Source organism: Phodopus roborovskii, unplaced genomic scaffold, assembly GCF_943737965.1.
Source record: "Phodopus roborovskii unplaced genomic scaffold, PHOROB, whole genome shotgun sequence".
In the NCBI taxonomy this organism is placed as follows: Eukaryota; Metazoa; Chordata; class Mammalia; order Rodentia; family Cricetidae; genus Phodopus; species Phodopus roborovskii.
In genome coordinates this window covers 2,351,177-2,367,326 of record NW_026126434.1, presented here as the reverse complement: position 1 = coordinate 2,367,326, position 16,150 = coordinate 2,351,177, and the positions used below count along the sequence as shown (strand labels likewise).

At 42.0% G+C, this 16,150-nt stretch overlaps 2 protein-coding genes across 7 annotated transcripts; one reads left to right on the top strand and one right to left on the bottom strand.

The window, feature by feature from the left end:
* Positions 1-28: 28 nt before the first annotated feature.
* On the top strand, positions 29-15,678 carry Tatdn3 (TatD DNase domain containing 3). Of its 6 annotated transcripts, none has more exons than XM_051186632.1 (10): positions 29-205; positions 1,707-1,739; positions 2,597-2,670; positions 3,493-3,577; positions 4,989-5,051; positions 6,122-6,231; positions 6,606-6,661; positions 8,308-8,420; positions 10,807-10,881; positions 15,101-15,305. In XM_051186632.1, the coding sequence occupies exons 1-10, from the start codon at positions 134-136 to the stop codon at positions 15,242-15,244; spliced, it is 825 nt and encodes a 274-aa protein (XP_051042589.1). In that variant the 5' UTR covers positions 29-133; the 3' UTR covers positions 15,245-15,305. The 6 variants fall into 6 exon arrangements, with proteins under 6 accessions (XP_051042589.1, XP_051042588.1, XP_051042591.1 ...); XM_051186631.1 differs by having other exon boundaries at positions 10,804-10,881; XM_051186634.1 differs by lacking the exon at positions 8,308-8,420 and having other exon boundaries at positions 10,804-10,881; positions 15,101-15,678.
* On the bottom strand, positions 12,464-13,366 carry LOC127223934 (TIMELESS-interacting protein-like). Its single transcript, XM_051186628.1, is given in 3 exon segments — positions 12,464-12,663; positions 12,665-13,097; positions 13,100-13,366. Coding segments are annotated over 3 exon segments (855 nt in total). The 5' UTR covers positions 13,356-13,366; the 3' UTR covers positions 12,464-12,497.
* Positions 15,679-16,150: the final 472 nt, after the last annotated feature.

Here is a 16,150-nt window from a genome sequence, read left to right as displayed (position 1 = left end):
ATGCTTCTTCTCTCGGTGGAGCGCCCCTGTACGCGTCCGGCCGGAAACTTCGTCCTCCGTGGCCCATGGTTCCGCGCGGGCTTCCGTGGCCCCGGGAATTCCACGCCGGCTTCCGGTTGAGAAGTCTGCAGAAATGGCTGTGGGTACCGTGGGTCCGGGGCTAGTGGACTGCCACTGCCATCTCTCCGCCCCGGACTTTAACAGCGTATGTGAAGACGAGTTGGGGCCCGCGGGAGTCGGGAGGGCCGTGTCCTTTCCCGGAAATAACCTTTTCTCCCCCAAATCCTCAGGCGCTACCTAGACTGTGGCGACCAGGCCGCTTTCCCTTTCAACCTCCGTCGTCTTACTGCTTGTTCCTTCCGATGTTAGATGGCGGTAAACTATCTCCACGGAGCTTGTGTTTGTCGATTCAACAGTCCTTTCTCTACCACTCCTGAGATGTGCTGATCCATCCCAGCCCTCAACAGGGGTCCCAGTTCTGAGCTGGGAGAGGGGCAAACGAGTAACACGGAACAGGGCCTGTGTGTAGGGATAGAAATAGGTTTTACCTGCTACTTAGGAAGACTGAAGGTGGAGGAGCCGCAGGTCTCTGCTTCTTAGGAGGTGAGGCTTATAGTGAGTGTGCGGTACTAAGGAACACCGGCAGGTTGTAGACACCGATCAGTATGGAGTTTGTTTTAGTTAACCAACAGCTGGAAGCGATTAATAAAATAGAATTTTTAAAGACTGGGGAGGTTTTCAGGATATGGGAGAGGTAGGTCAGTAAGACATTCGAATTGCATTAGGTGCACCTTTTTAACTCATTAAAGTTTTAAGACAACCCTTTTTTAAAAAAGAAAGAACAATATTCTGGAGACAAATTTGCTGCAGTGTGACAAAAATGTGAAGGAGAGAAAGCTAAACCACTTAAGTCTCAGTAAACAGACAGGAGATGGTAGAAGCTAGTGCTCTGATACCATGAGAGCCCTAGTAGATGTACTCAATGTATTTTAGAAATAACTCCAATTATGCATGCAGGGGACTTAGATGTGAAGAGCAAGGGGAAGGAAGGAATGGAATATGGCTTAGATTTTTAGTTTGCGTTTTATGGTGGTGATGCCACCATAGGTGTGGAATGGGAGTGGAGAGGCAGGCAGACAGAATCCCTAGCAGGGACACACTGGTAAGTCTGGTCTCATCCAAGTGGAAAGATTATGTAGTGATTTAGAATGTAAGGAGTCATGGGTTCAGAAGGGAGTGAAAACTGAGGTGAGCTGGAGCTCCAACTTGCTCTCTAAAACCACAGGAGGCTGAGGACATGGCTCAGTGGTAGACAGCTGGCATGGTGTGACCATGGGTACTAAATAAATAAACAAGACATATGAGATCTCTCACAAGGGTAGAGAGAACAGAAGAGCTTGAACTCACAAAGGGGACAATCAGTCAAGGAGACTGGAGAGTAGCCACCAGAGACAGTCATGTTGGGAGAGGGCAGTGTCTAGAAGCTGCTGAGGGCCAGAGTAAGGTGGGACAGAGCTGTCATGTGTATTTGGCAGCAGAGGTTTCTGTGGTGGCATAGTGTGTATCAGTAAGCATAAGAGTAAGCAGGACATGGGTCAGTGAGGGTACTTCATTGGCAGAAACACTGTTATCCTTCCTGAATTTATATGGCCAACAAGCAGTTAATTACTCGTTAAAATAAGTGTGGTCCCTCATGTTTGTTGTAGGATCTGGATGATGTGTTGGAAAAAGCCAAGAAAGTAAGTTACTTTCCATTACTGCCCCCCTTCTGTTCCTATCCTATTTTTGATTGACATGCTATTTTTAGGTACTGTTTAGACATGCCCTATGTTCCCGTGCTCTATGCCAGTCATAGAGCTAAGCTCTTACTAATATCAGCTCATTTTAAGTCTCGACCCCTTCTGAGGAAGTGTAGTCTGGCCTGAGAGCCTCCCGACAGTCACCATGCTTGGCAGCACAGTAGAATGGGACAGTCAGTCTCTCACGTCCTAAAGTCACATTATTTTGGAGGATTTGTTAGAAGTCTTCTGAAACATTTTAAGTTGTTAGGAAAAAGTTAGCAAGGGCTGGAGAGATGGCTGATCGGATAAAAGCACTTGCAGACCTAGTGTTATGATCTCAACCCCTGCAGCACAGAAAGGTATCCTCCAATTGACACTTGCTTGCTGTGGCATACATATGCCTGCACATGCTTCTGCACCCATGTTTGAGCATGCATGTACACAAATACACACAGAATAAATTAAAACTGAGAAATGTGAAGTATGGGAAGTATTTATGAAACTAGTTGCACACTGTCGTATGGCAGCTTAATTGACACATGAGCCTAAGGACTTGATTCCTTCCAAAAGCTGTCTCTGTCCAGTGAATTAAAGCATGCCTACCTTTGCTCTGTGTGGGTTAATGAGGTGACATACTCATTGAAGGTAGGGTCTAAAATAGTACGTATTCAGTGATATCATTTGTATTTTATTACTGGGGCCTGGCTAAAGAAGGGTAATAAAAATGTACAGAAAATTTTAACATTGCCCTTAATTTATATGAAATATGTATATTGTTTGGAATTGTTTTTTTTTTTTTTTTTTTTTTTTTTTAGGCTAATGTTATGGCCCTTGTGGCAGTTGCTGAACATGCAGGAGAATTTGAAAGGATTATACAACTTTCAGAAAGGTTGTTGTTTTTATTCTTCCTCTGTGTGTGTGTGTGTGTGTGTGTGTGTGTGTGTGTGTGTGTGTGTGTGTGAGATGTTCACATGTGTATGCATGTGGGCATGTGAACGCCCAGGGTTGACATTAAGTGTCTTCTCTGATGGATCCCCTCTCTATTTATTGTTGTAAGCTTCTTCACTAAACCCAGAGCCCTCTGGTTCTGGCTAGTCTGGCTGTCCTAGCTTGCTCCTGGGATCCTTTGCTGAGCCTCACAAGGGCTGAGGTACAGGAAGCCACCATGCCTACCCAGCTGGGGAGCTGAACTCCAGGCCTGAAGTTCTAGTTGTTGAGCCACCTCTCCACCTCTGGTGCTAATTCTAATTAAGATTAATAGTTTATGCTGCTGAGGCCAGTCTTGAACTCATGAACTCAAGCAGTTCTCCCACCTTAGCCTTCTTAGTGCTGATACCAAAGCATAAACCCTACACTAACTCTAATGGAGATTTAAAGAATTGCTAAGAAAGACAGTTATGACTAATTTAAGTAATATCAAAGGATTGTTTTTTAAAAGAACAAGGAGAGCCAGGCATGATAGCTCATGCTTTTAACCCCACACTCAGGAGACAGAGACAGGAGCAACTCTGTGAGTTTGAGGCCAGTCTGGTCTACACAGTGAGTTTCAGGCTAGCCAAGGCTGCATAGTGAGACCCTATCTCAAAGCAAATAAAAAGATGAAGGAAGAACAGGTGTGTTAACACAGCCCTAAAAGCAGAGTGTTTCCTTTTTGTTCTTTAGGGAGACACTGTGGCCTACTGTAGCTTTCTTAACTTTTCTACATTTTTAGGTATACTGGATTCATCCTGCCATGTCTGGGAGTTCACCCAGTTCAAGAACTTTCACCAGAAAAACCAAGAAGTGTGACATTAAAGGTAAAAGTCATGTAAAATAAGAGCCATAAAAATGATAACTGTTGCCTCGGTGATCACCCACTGTGGACTGAACTTTCTATCCTGCCCAGTATTGCGGCTGTTCAGTCCCCCCCAAAAAAAAAACACACACACACAGAAGCTTATATTAATTATAAACTGTTTGACCAATGGCTCAGGCTTCTTATTGGCTATCTCTTAATTATTAACCCATTTCTATTAATTTGTATATCTCCACGTGGTTTTGGCATACTGGTAATGCCCAGACTTCTTGCTTCCTCGGCAGCAGCTACATGGTATTTCTCTGACTCTCCTACTCCCTTTCTATATACCTGTTTGGATTTCCCGCCTGGCTAAACCCTGCCTGTCCATTGGCTGAAACAGCTGTATTCATCAACCAATAAGAGAAGCATATATTCACAGTATATAGGAGGACCTCCTCCATCAACCCCCACACTCATTTCTAACTTATATGCTTTGTGATGTGGGATGGGACCTAGGGCCTCAGGCATGCTAGGTGAGCATTCCACCACTGAGCTGTAATCTCAGCTAAGTTTCTTTGTTCTGAGACAGGATCTCACTGAATTGCCCAGGCTGGCCTTGAACTCATGATTCTCCTGGCTCAGCCTCCAAATTGTCAGAATTGCAGCTTGTGCTACAAACCCAGCTTCTGATTTGTATCCTAAATTAATAACCCCAAAACAAAGAAACAGCACCTTCTATCAAGTCAAGATTGTATGACATGGTGGTATAGTGGAATTAGGATTTCTTTCTTCCATATTTTTTAACTGTGTCATGCTGCTTTGTCCATTAAAAAAGTGACAGAGGGCTGGGGAGATGGCTCGGTCAGTAGCCACTGCACAGGTGTGGGGACCTGAGTCTGGCCCCTAGAACATACATAAAATAATGGTGAGTGATGGCACACACTTGTAATCTCAGTGCTGGGGAGATGGACAGAAGAGGATGCTTGGAGATTATAAATAAGTCAATGAAAAAGAACGAAAGGAATATGGGACTACCACTATTACAACCATTGCAGAGGAGGAGGCAGAGCCCTGTGCATGATGAGTGTCTTCCCACCCTCTCCAGGCTCCTCCAAACCAGAGGAAATGCCTCCTCAGCAGAGGGCAGGATCTTCAGGAAACACCTCCTCAGCAGAGGGTGGGGCCTTCCGAAAACAACCCCCAAGCAGTGGGTGGGATCTCCATAGGCCTGTAACCAGGATGTGAGGATGGATGGTCCTACTCAGATTTCTAGTTAGAGTTGCTGACATGATAGAGACATTCCTTTGTCATAGGTTGGTTAAATGAATTCAACTGTGTGAAGCACCAATGTGGCATAGGGCCTGGCACATGCTCCAAAACGAAGAACTGTTATTCCTACTCTCAGCATTAACACAATTTTTTCCTCGCAGGATTTGGATGTAGCTTTGCCTGTTATTGAGAAGTACAAGGATCGGTTGTTGGCAATTGGAGAGGTAAACACATTTGCTGATCAGATTATGTCTAATCCAGATCTCCATGGTATATAATCAGTACTAGTAATTTTAACTGACGTGGACAGTTATTTTCACCCTGTTCAGTCCACTAATAACTCAATACTATTGGGAATGGAGCAACAGAAAGCCTTACTCTAGACTTACCTTAATGAGGGATGATGATGTAATATTTCTAAAGACTTGGCTTTTGTTTAAGTACAGCCATTGCTCTGAGAAGCTAAAACAGCCTGTAGAGAGAGGGGGCCAGTGAAAAGGCTCAGCAGCCAGAAGCGCTTGCCACCAAGCTTGAGGCCCTGGACCCATGTGGTGGTAGGAGAAAACTGACTCCTGAAAGTTGACCTCTGACCTCTACACATGCACTGTGGCATCCATGTGTGCCCCTCCACCCAGTAAATTTAATTTAAAAAGCAACAGTGGTGCTGGACAGTGGTGGTGCACGCCTTTAATCCCAGCATTTGGGAAGCAGAAACAAGCAGAGCTCTGTGAGTTCAGGGCCAGCCTGATCTACAGAGAGAATTTGAAGACTGCCAGGGTGCTTGTACAGAGACAAACAAACAAACAAAAACAAACAACCTTTGTAAGTAACATAAAGGCATACTTTAATCTTGAGTTTGTGTTTAAAGACCATGTTGCTTAAATTATTAGTAATGGCAAAGAATTTTTATCACAGTAAAAACCACTGCTTCCTACTAAATATAAAAGACAAGGAAACACATTCTGAATAGAGGTTATAGAATACATGCTCAGGTAGCTTGTATGGGAGTGGTCACCTGTAATTGGTGCTGCTCAGTGTAGTGACCATATGTGACTTTGGAAAATTTGTGGTGTTACTGTACCAATCTGAGGTGTGTGACCTAAACGGTGAGTTTTAAGAGTTGGAGTACCCCACAAGAGGAATATAAAACAACTTAGAAGTTGGGCTATGGCAAATATACTATTAAAGTTAATTATATCTACTTTGACTAATATTTTAATATAGCTAATACCTGTGTGTCTCTTTGGGCTCATCACACATGGAAAGACGATTATCTTTTGTCTGTCTGTTACAGGTGGGGCTAGACTTCTCCCCCAGATTTGCAGGCACCGATGAAGAGAAGGAAGAACAAAGGCAGGTCCTGATCAGACAGGTTCAATTGGCCAAAAGACTAAATGTGCCTTTGTAGGTGAACTGTGTTTCTGCTCAGACCTATAGAGCAAATTCCATTAACAGCTGTTCCTCCTGAAATGAGTTCCATCTTTCTTTACATCTGAGCTATTTTTTTAATTCATTCTCTATGTATGTGGTGTTTGCCTGCATATATGCCACTGGTTTGTGTGTGTGCAGTGCCTGTGGAGGCCAGAAAAGGGCTTTGGATCCCCTGGGGCTGAAGTTATAGTTACTAACCAGCTGTTGCCATGTGGGTGCTGGGAACCAGACCTTGCCCTCTGCAAGAGTAGCTGAGCATTCTCTACAGCCTCCTGAATTATTGTTAAAACAACAAAACAGTATTTTCGTATTTAAGACTTCAAAGGAATTTTATTGTTGTTAAACAGAAACGTGCACTCACGCTCAGCAGGAAGACCCACCATCAACCTCTTACGTGAACAAGGTACATGTGTTCCTAGTATTCAAACTTCACAATTCCAGCTGAGAGTTTAAGGGGCAAGTGTGTCCCATTTGACTCCTTAAAGAGAAGGGAATGCATCAAGAGTAAAAATAGAAATCCACTAGGGTGAGTTTATATGCCAGACTAATATTCACAAGGTTGTTTTTGTGCAATTATATGTATTTATGAGGCTCGAATGAAGCAAATGAAAACTTGAAGCTATAATTTTTATTTTTCTTTAAATTTTGTTAGATTTATTTATTTTATGTGTATGAGTGTTTTGCCTGCATATATGTATGTTCACTGGATGTGTGCTGGTGTCCTCAGAAGCCTGAAGAGAGTGCCAGGTCCCCCAGAACTAAAGTTATAGACAGTTGTATTATGTGAGTTTTGGAAACCGACCCCAGGTCCTCTGCAAGAGCAGCAAGTATTCTTGACCATGTAGCCATCTCCAGCCCCTGGCTCTAATAGGAAGAAAAAAATATATAAGAAGAAAAAGACAGTGCCACTGCTCACTGTGTTTTTCTGCATGTTTTCTGTCTGTTGCTTTGGGGCCAGATAACAGAGGGGCTTGTACACAAGCCTGATGACCAGAGTTCAATTCTCAGATCCCATAAGATAGCAAGAATGAAACAAATCTCTAGAGAGCTGTCCTCTGACTTCTGATATGGCACATGGGTTCTTGTGCAAATACATATATACAATAAATATATAAAAAGAATAAGTAAAAAACAAAAGAAAACAAAACTATGCAGGTTGTGGCCATCATGTGATTGAAAGAGCACAGTCAGCTAATCTTAACTTTCCTGACATGAACATAATATACAGCATTCCTTTCCAAAGTTTAAAATGCCATTTACAATAAGAGATCCACCTCATTTCTAGACTCCTATTTGCATAAAAAAACCTGTCAGACATTAACAGTACATGTATATGTACAGATGTGTTTAGTCTACAGTTGTATGCATGCAAGAAAACACACTGTTTGATTGTGACCTACTAAATAAATTTGTTTACAACAATTTATGATCATAATGAAAATTCACACCATTTGGACAAACAGATGCTGAAGTAATGGATATGGTCACTGATGTCCTCTTCAGCAAGGAGTTATGAGCCCTCTGCAAGCACTGAACACATGGTTTTTATGCAGGATGAACAGCGATCCTTAAGAGCTAGAGTTGGTGTGGAGGAATGTACCTTAGGGCTACAGGGACTGCCTGCTATAAGTAACAGTCTGGGTTTGGTCCCCAGCAACACACACACACACACAAATGTACAAAAAGAACAGGGGTTGGTTTTATGAGTCCATTTTTTTTTCCTGCTAGCATTTCTGTTAGGGAAATCAGTTTACTGAAAACCCTCCAGTTATGAGCAATAATATAACAGTTCATAGATGTTTAGAAAGGTCTAGTGGTGTAGATAGTTCAGATGACTTTTTTAAAAATTGTGCTTCAATGGTAACTATTTTATTCTGAAGATGAAAAACTTATCTCCCCCCTCCCCTTTGAACATTGTATGTTTATTGAAATTAGGAGTTATGGAATCTGGTCTTTATATCATGGTGATAAATATTTACTTAAAGTTCAGATCTGTTTAACTGGACTACTGGGACAAAACGGAACTCTGAGTTCTCTTTCATTTGAGAGGTGCTGAACAGGTCCTGCTGCATGCATTCGACGGTCGGCCATCTGTGGCCATGGAAGGAGTGAGGGCAGGCTACTTCTTCTCAATCCCACCGTCCATCATAAGAAGTGGACAGGTAAAGCCTTTCATTAAAACCCACTAAACACTTTGTATGACACAATTCAATACGTAAGCTTCGTCACAGACTTATGCTACTTATACTTACATTTCAAAAGTTATCCTTAAGTTTCTACCCAAACATAAAAAACTTAACTCAAAAAAGGATCTGAGGCCAAGCAGTGGTGGTCCCCAAATTTGGGAGGCAGATGCAGGCAGATCTCTGTGAGTTCCAGACCAGCCTAGATAATGAGACTTACAACAACAAAAAGAGTCACAGGACTTGAATTTTGTCCCCAGCACCCATGTTGGATGGCTCACAACCAAATGTAACTCTAGCTTCAGGTGAACTGACACCCTCTTTTGTGTACACACACACAACACCTCCCCTGCCCCCCTACACACAAATGAAATCAATCTTTTAAAAAAAGAATGGATCAAGGCCTAAATGTAAGAGCCAATTTTTGGTTTCTTTTGTTTTTGTTTTTGCTTTTCTTTTTTTTTTTTAAATTTATTTATTTTATATAACCAAGTCCATATAAATGAAAACAAACATTTATAGACAATATTTGGGAATGTGGGTGTCGTTCTTTCCAAACTACTTCACTTCTTCCTGCTGGTAAGGGGCGCTGTCATGGGGGATTCTAAGAAGATGCAGAAATCCTGGCTGTAGTCTGTAAGCTGTTTTGAATGTAGGATCACCTGGTACTCTGTTTCAGGCGGTCTGGCTTGATCAAAGCACATTAGTCTGGAAGGAATCCACAGCTTTTCATTTTCTGTGGAAACAAAAATAGAAATCCTTTTCCCCAGTATTGTTTTGGTCCCTGTCCTGGAACTCGCTCTATAAACCAGGCTGGCCTCAAACTCACAGAGATTGCCTGCCTCTGCCTCTGAGTGCTACCGCCTGGCCCATGAAAGGGATTAAGTAGGTATTTCTCTAAAGAAAGTAACACAAATGACCAATCAGTGCCTGGAGAAGCTCAGTGTTATCCCCTCAGGAAATTGCAGAGCAATGCCACTCCACACCACTGAGTCTGGGAGTCCACCCAAAATTAAGTGTAGAATTACGTTACCCATTAATTTTACCCTAGGGAGATAACCACAAAGTAGGGAAAAACATATCCTACCACACAACCCTGAACATAGATGCTCATGGGGTCATATGCTTAATAGTCAAAAACAGAAACAACCTAGAAGTGTGCCTACTGATGAATGTCAGATAAACAAAATATGTACATCCATACAACAGAGTGTTACTCAGCAATAAAGAGGAATGAACTACTTAATTATGTCACAACATGAATGAAACTTGAAAACATATTAAGAGAAAGCAGGCAGACACAAAAGACCACATACTGTGTGATTCTGTTTATATGAAAATGCACAAACCCCACAAATCTATGGAGACAGAAAGTTGGTTAGTGTTTGGTAGTAATTGGAGGGAAGAATGAGAAATGACTGGTAAGGGACCGGTGATATATGAGTGTGCGTGTGTGTGTGTGTGTGTGTGTATGTGTCTGTGTCTGTGTCTGTGTCTTGAGTGTGAGTGTGTCTGTGAGAATGTGTGTGTGAGAGAGAATGTGTGTGACTGTATATTGAGTGTGTGTGTGTGTGTGTGTGTGTGTACATTCACACACATATGTATACACTGTAGTACCAGGTATGGAACTCAAAACCTCATACATGTTAGGCAGTTGTACCCTCAGCCTGAACTGTATATGTTTAAAGGATGACTGTTATGGCATATGAATTACATTTCAAAATATTTACAAGGCAATCTTTAGTAACTTGCTATATATATAATCACTTTTATGACACTCATTTTCTCATACTCTGTGAGATGAGGATATAGATTATAATTAGTGATGTCTTCAATTCTATGAAGCACATCTGTATCATTCAAAAACTAATGTAGGTACAGAATGTAGAATTGTGGTACAGGCAAAGAAATTTAAATGTCTTCATCTGCAACTGTTGATATTCTTAATTGATTTCTTACTCTTACTAGGTCGAATTTAGTTCCCTAGATGCTTTGGATAAGTTTGCAATTTTAGGCTTTTTTTTTTTTGAGACAGGGTTTCTTTGTGTAGCCCTGGCTGTCTTGGAACTCTCTCTCTGTAGACCAGGCTGGCCGCCTTTAGCTCACAGAGATCCACCTGCCTCTTCATCTACCCTCAACCCCTGTGCTGGGATTAAGGTGTGTGCCATCATTACCAGGCTTACTATTCCTATTTTAAAGTGGCCATTTTGAAGTAGGATGGGGAGAGCATGATAGCTGTCCAGATAGTATAGTAATTTTGTGGTAAGGATGGGTTTTGAGTCCTGCAGGCTAACACCCCTCTACACGTAAGTTAACCATTTCATCACCGATGTAAAGCTTGTTCTCTCTTCTCTCCAAGAAGCAGAAGCTTGTGAAGCAGCTGCCTCTGAGCTCCATTTGCTTAGAGACAGATTCGCCTGCACTGGGACCAGAAAGACAGGTAGGCGGATCCCTGGTTTATGGGGTACAGATGTGTGTTTTGTTGGGGCTCTGGCTTAGCAGGACTCGTGGTGGTGCCCAAATGCTAAGTTGAGGCCATGTTTCCTGAAGTCTCCCTCCCTCCCTCCCTCCCTCCCTCCCTCCCTTCCTCCCTCCCTTCCTCCCTTTTGTCTTTCCTTCCTTCCTTCCTTTCTTTTTGTTGTTTTGGTTTAGTTTTGGTTTTTCAAGATAGGGTTTCTTTGTGTAACAGCCCTGGCTATCCTGGAACTCGCTTTGTAGACCAGGCTGGTCTTGAACTCACTGGGATTTGCCTGCCTCTGCCTCCTGAGTGCTGGGTTTAAAGGTATGTACCACCATGGCTCAGCTAGAGAGTCTTTTCTAAATACTACTGTTTCAGAGAAACATTTGACAGGAAACACACTTTCATTTATGTGAGTGTCATAAGACATGTCTGGAATTATTAAGATTTCCATTCAGACCCTTTTGAGATTTCAAGAGTTAATTGCCTAAATTTTGGAAAGCTACTTCATTTCTCCAAAACTATATTTATGGTTTTATCTGTTTATTCATTCATTGAAACAGTGTCTTATATTACATTATTATTATATTGTAGTGAGATGTTCACTTTGCTTCTGTGGCACTGAACACACCCATTTGGGGTGGAGTCGGAACTAGGTCTGAGGAGGAGCCAGGGAAAGCTCTCTTGCTGTCGGGATGAGGAGAGGAGAGCAGAGCATCCGGTGGAACCTGCTGGCTCTGTCTTAAATATTAACCCATTCCTATTAATCTGAGTATTTCCACGTGGTCTTATCTTACAGGAGAGAGGGGCTGGCGTTCTGCTCTCTCCATCTTCCATCTTGGATCTCCCTACTATTTCCTCTCTCCTCCTAGTCACTTAGTCCGCCTGTCTTGCTTTCCTATTGGCCAACAGCGCTTTATTCATTAACCAATATGAGAAACATATTTACAGAATGACATCTCCCATCATTATATTACATTGTGTTATGTACAAGATGGGCTCAACCCCACCGTATAGATGAGCCTGGCTTCAAAGTTCTCTACCTTGGTTGCCCAGAACCACTATGCCTATCTGACTTTTCAGGTATTAAACATGGCTAAAATAGTAAAATATTTTTAAATGTTTTATAAAAATTATATGAAGATATTTATATGAAAGTGCCTGACAGTACAGTCTTTATTATATAGCCCAGGCTGTCCTGGCCTCAAGCTCACAGAAATCTGCCTGCCTCTACCTCCCTATTGCTGGTTTGTTTTTTTGTTTGTTTACTTTGTTTTTCTTTTTTTTTTTTTTTTTGTTTGCAAAATCCGTTTCTTTATAAAAACAGACCTTAATAGGCAGTGCACATTTACATTTTAAAATATTACCCAATTTAGTGAGAAAGAATTCAGTGCAAACTAGAAACAGCTTATAAAGCTGAATTTATACAGAACACCAAAAATAATAGATGTATTAAAATAGCTAGGAGACATTGTATTTTAAGCAGGAATCCATATGAAGTCATATGACTCAGACTTAACAAACTAGAAAGATTTACAAATAATCCCAAACTTGCAGGATTCTATTGTAGAAATCTGGCTACTTGGGACATTTCTGTATTAGTCTACGTTAGTGTGGTCCAGCTGTTTTTCCTCTACTTTGAACTGTTCTTCTTCATTTGTATTGGCAGAAGGACCATCATGTGAGCTATCTGCAATGTCTGTGTTTAATCCACTTGACTCTTCTTGATCCTCACCAGTACCGCTGTCTTCTACTGTGTGCCCAGGATGTATTCATTAACACATCATTTTCTAGAGACTGGCTATTACTCAGTAGCTTTGCCTGCCTTCTTTCCAAGGCCAGCTGTTTATTTCTCTCAATTCTCTGTTGCTGTTCTTCTGTTAGGCTTCTACTTGATTCAGATGCCAACTTGTTGCTGTCTGATGAGTTTGTCAAAAAAGGATCAAATCCAATAGCAGTTGCATCCAGGGTATTCGTTTCTTCAGCTTCATCATTATTGCTAACAAAATCTTCATATATAATAGGGAGATCAAGTTGAATTCGTTTTAAACAGGTCTGAACCTTCTTTTTATTTCCTAGGTTTTCAACTCTGTCAATAAAATCTTCAAATTGCAGTTTGGGGAATAGCCTATGTGCCCAGTGCTCCATGTGTCTGATTAGCATTTTCAAGTCTTTAGCCTCATGACCTTTCCCCTTGTCTTATCAAACACATGCCTTAAGGCTGGAAGCCCTCTCTCAGAAGTTACTCTCATAGCATCTAGCTTGGGTAGATTCCTTTTAAGTGTTCTCTTTGGTGGTACAGGAACTGGTGCTCCACTCCCTGATTCTTCATCTGGCTGAGCTTCTGCAGGATCTCTCTCCGGAGAGGCTGGAGGTGGGAAGGGAGGGAAAGTTTCATCTTCTACATGTTCATAATCTGGTATTTCAAATAAGCCATTTTCTTCTTGTTCTAACATATTTTCCTCTCACACACTCCGTGGCCACTCGTTTACTTTGTTTTTCTGAGACAGGGTTTCTCTGTGTAACTGACTGTACTGGAACTCACTCTGTAGACCAGGCTGGCCTTGAACTCAGAGATCTGACTGCCTCTGCCTCCCAAGTGCTGGGCTAACCCAGCTTCGAGTGCTAGTGTTAAAGCCACCATACCCAGCTTCATTAGCTTTTAGGATACCATCTTTCCTGTGAATAGAATACTGTCTCATAGATGTTAAATGAGACATCCCAGGAAGGGAATGAAACCTTATCTATGAAAAACACTAAGTTTAAGGTGTCATGTCCTTCCAGACCATTCTACCCATACACAGGTATGCATAGATATACACAAACACACACATCCTTAAGATAGCATCCACCTGAATACACTCTGAATACACTGTTTCACATCTCTGTCAGGAATATATATTATAGATGTGCTTTTTCTCAGTGTTTAATAACCACATAATGCTCCACTGTTAAAACTTCATATTAGGGGCCAGAGTGATGGCTTTGGGTTAAGAGCATTGGCTGTTCTTCCAGAGGGCCTGGTTTCTATTCCAAGTACCCACATAATGCCTCACAACCATTTGTAATTCCAGTTCCAGAGAACCCAATGCCCTCTTCTGGCCTCCACAGACAATAGGCAGGCATGTGGTAGGCACACATACATGTAGGAAAAATGCTCATACACATAAAAAAAAGACCCTTGGTATTAGTCATAAATATATTTATGCACATATATGTACACAAGTATGTGTTTTAATTTTCTGAGACATGGTCTCATGTAACCAGACTGACCTCAGAGTCAGTATGTAGCCAGGGTAGGCCTTAAAGTCAGGATCCTCCTACTTCAGCCTCCCAGGTGCTGGGGATGCAGGTGTGTGCCCCCAAGGTTCAGCAAGTCTGTAATGCAAACACCACGAACAGCCTTCAGTGTGGATCTTTGGCATAGTTCTGATTTTTTTTTAGCCTGTATTATCAAGAATTTTTTTACTTAATGATTTTATTCCTCTAATTATTAACCCAAGTATCCACTTATTAATAATTTCAGGAATGTTTTTCATTAAGCCTAAATGCTATTGATTGCAGAAATACTGGTTTTTTGGGTTTTTTTTTGTTTTGTTTTGTTTTGTTTTGTTTTTTTTGTTGTTGGTTTGTTGGTTTTTTTTTTTTGTATGTGTGGTTTTTTGGGGGGTTGTTTTTGTTTTGTTTTTCTTTTTCTTTTTTTTTTTTTTTTTGTCATTAAGACACACCACTGAGTTAAGCAAAATGCTTATTTATTTCACAGGTATTAAAAGTCAGTGAGATGGCAGAACCTAATTGAGCAGTCTTTCCAGTCCTTGGGGCATTTTAAATCACATGGGTAGGTGGCCTGTGAGGTGAGGCCAAGCAGAGTGCAGTGACCTTTCCCAGCACCCATGTATACAAAAACCAAAGGATGACTAACCCCAGACAAGCTGCTCTGTTCAGGCATAGACTGCCTCATATGCTGGGTGCTCAGGGCTTCAACTGCAAATACCTGTAGGTTCTTTTCTGAGCAGCACAGACGTAGACCCAGCATTGTAGCCACACCATGCCAAGTTCATCCCCCCATTAAAAAAAGCATTAATAAAGAAATGTTAGTTCCTTCAGAGTAGAAAAGGAGCTCATCATTCTTGTGTGTGTGTCGTAGTTACAGTCTCCAGGGATCTATAGACTTTGAGAGTTCAGCTCTATTCTCTTTCAGACACGGAACGAGCCCTGCAACATTTCCATCTCAGCAGAATTCATCGCCCAAGTGAAAGGGATCTCAGTGGAAGAAGTCCGAGAAGTGACGACACAGAATGCTTTGAAACTGTTTCCCAAGCTGCAGCACCTGCTCCAGAAATAGCTGCAAAACCACCCACTGCACGGCCAGGGCAGCTCAGGGCAGCACCGGGGAAAACAAGCATTTGCTTTAATGGTCTGAAATGAAGAAGCCACACTTTATGTAGACATTCATAGTTTTACAGAAATGTTTCTCTTAAAAACAAATTCTCGGCTGGGGAGATGGCTTGGACACTAGGAACACTCAGTTGCTGCTCTTCCAGAAGACTCACACAGTTCCCAGCACCCATGCTGGGTGACTTGTAACTTCTGGCAGCTCCATCCAACTCCAGAAGATGCAATCCCCTCTTATGGCCTTGTCTGTCACTAGCACACATGTGGCCTCTAGCACACATGTGGCATACTCCTACACAGACTCACATAAACATAAACAAAAATAATAATAAAATAACAATTTCTAAAAACTATTTTTTAAAAAGAGAGGTTTGGCTTGGCTACTGAAACACTGGATTCCAGCTGTCAATTAGCGGAATCCTGTGGCAGACTGGAAGATACCACAGACACGCTAAATTTGTGGAGCTATTGCCCACTTGAGGGGAGAATGCCTCAAGGGACCCCCCCAACCCTGCTTTCCCCCACTTAACAAGCTTATAGAAGATACTCCAGGGATTTTTGTCTTTGAATACTTAATAATCAGTGTGTACATGGCAGAGTTCTATATGCTTCAGATGTGGTAGGGTACCTCTGGGCATGATGTCCCAGCTGAAGTGTGTGGATAAGAAGGAACCAGGTCACAGCTGTGCGGGGGAGGGGCCTTTTCCAGAAGAAACAGCAGTTGTAAGAGCACTGAGATACCCATCTCCCTCCCTTAAAGAAACAAACTTCACTCTGTGGCCTGGACTCGGTAATGCTGGCTCAGCTTCCTAAGCAGTTGTACCTGAGCCTCATACCACAGCACCTGGCTAGTAAA

What these genes read in the sequence shown, in the direction of transcription:
- Tatdn3 (XM_051186631.1), top strand. Translation starts at nt 134, where the DNA reads ATGGCTGTGGGTACCGTGGGTCCGGGGCTAGTGGACTGCCACTGCCAT. An exon ending in TGTTGGAAAAAGCCAAGAAA is followed by an intron (nt 1,740 to 2,596) that starts GTAAGTTACTTT and finishes TTTTTTTTTTAG; the next exon opens with GCTAATGTTATGGCCCTTGT. An exon ending in AAAAGACTAAATGTGCCTTT is followed by an intron (nt 6,232 to 6,605) that starts GTAGGTGAACTG and finishes GTTGTTAAACAG; the next exon opens with AAACGTGCACTCACGCTCAG.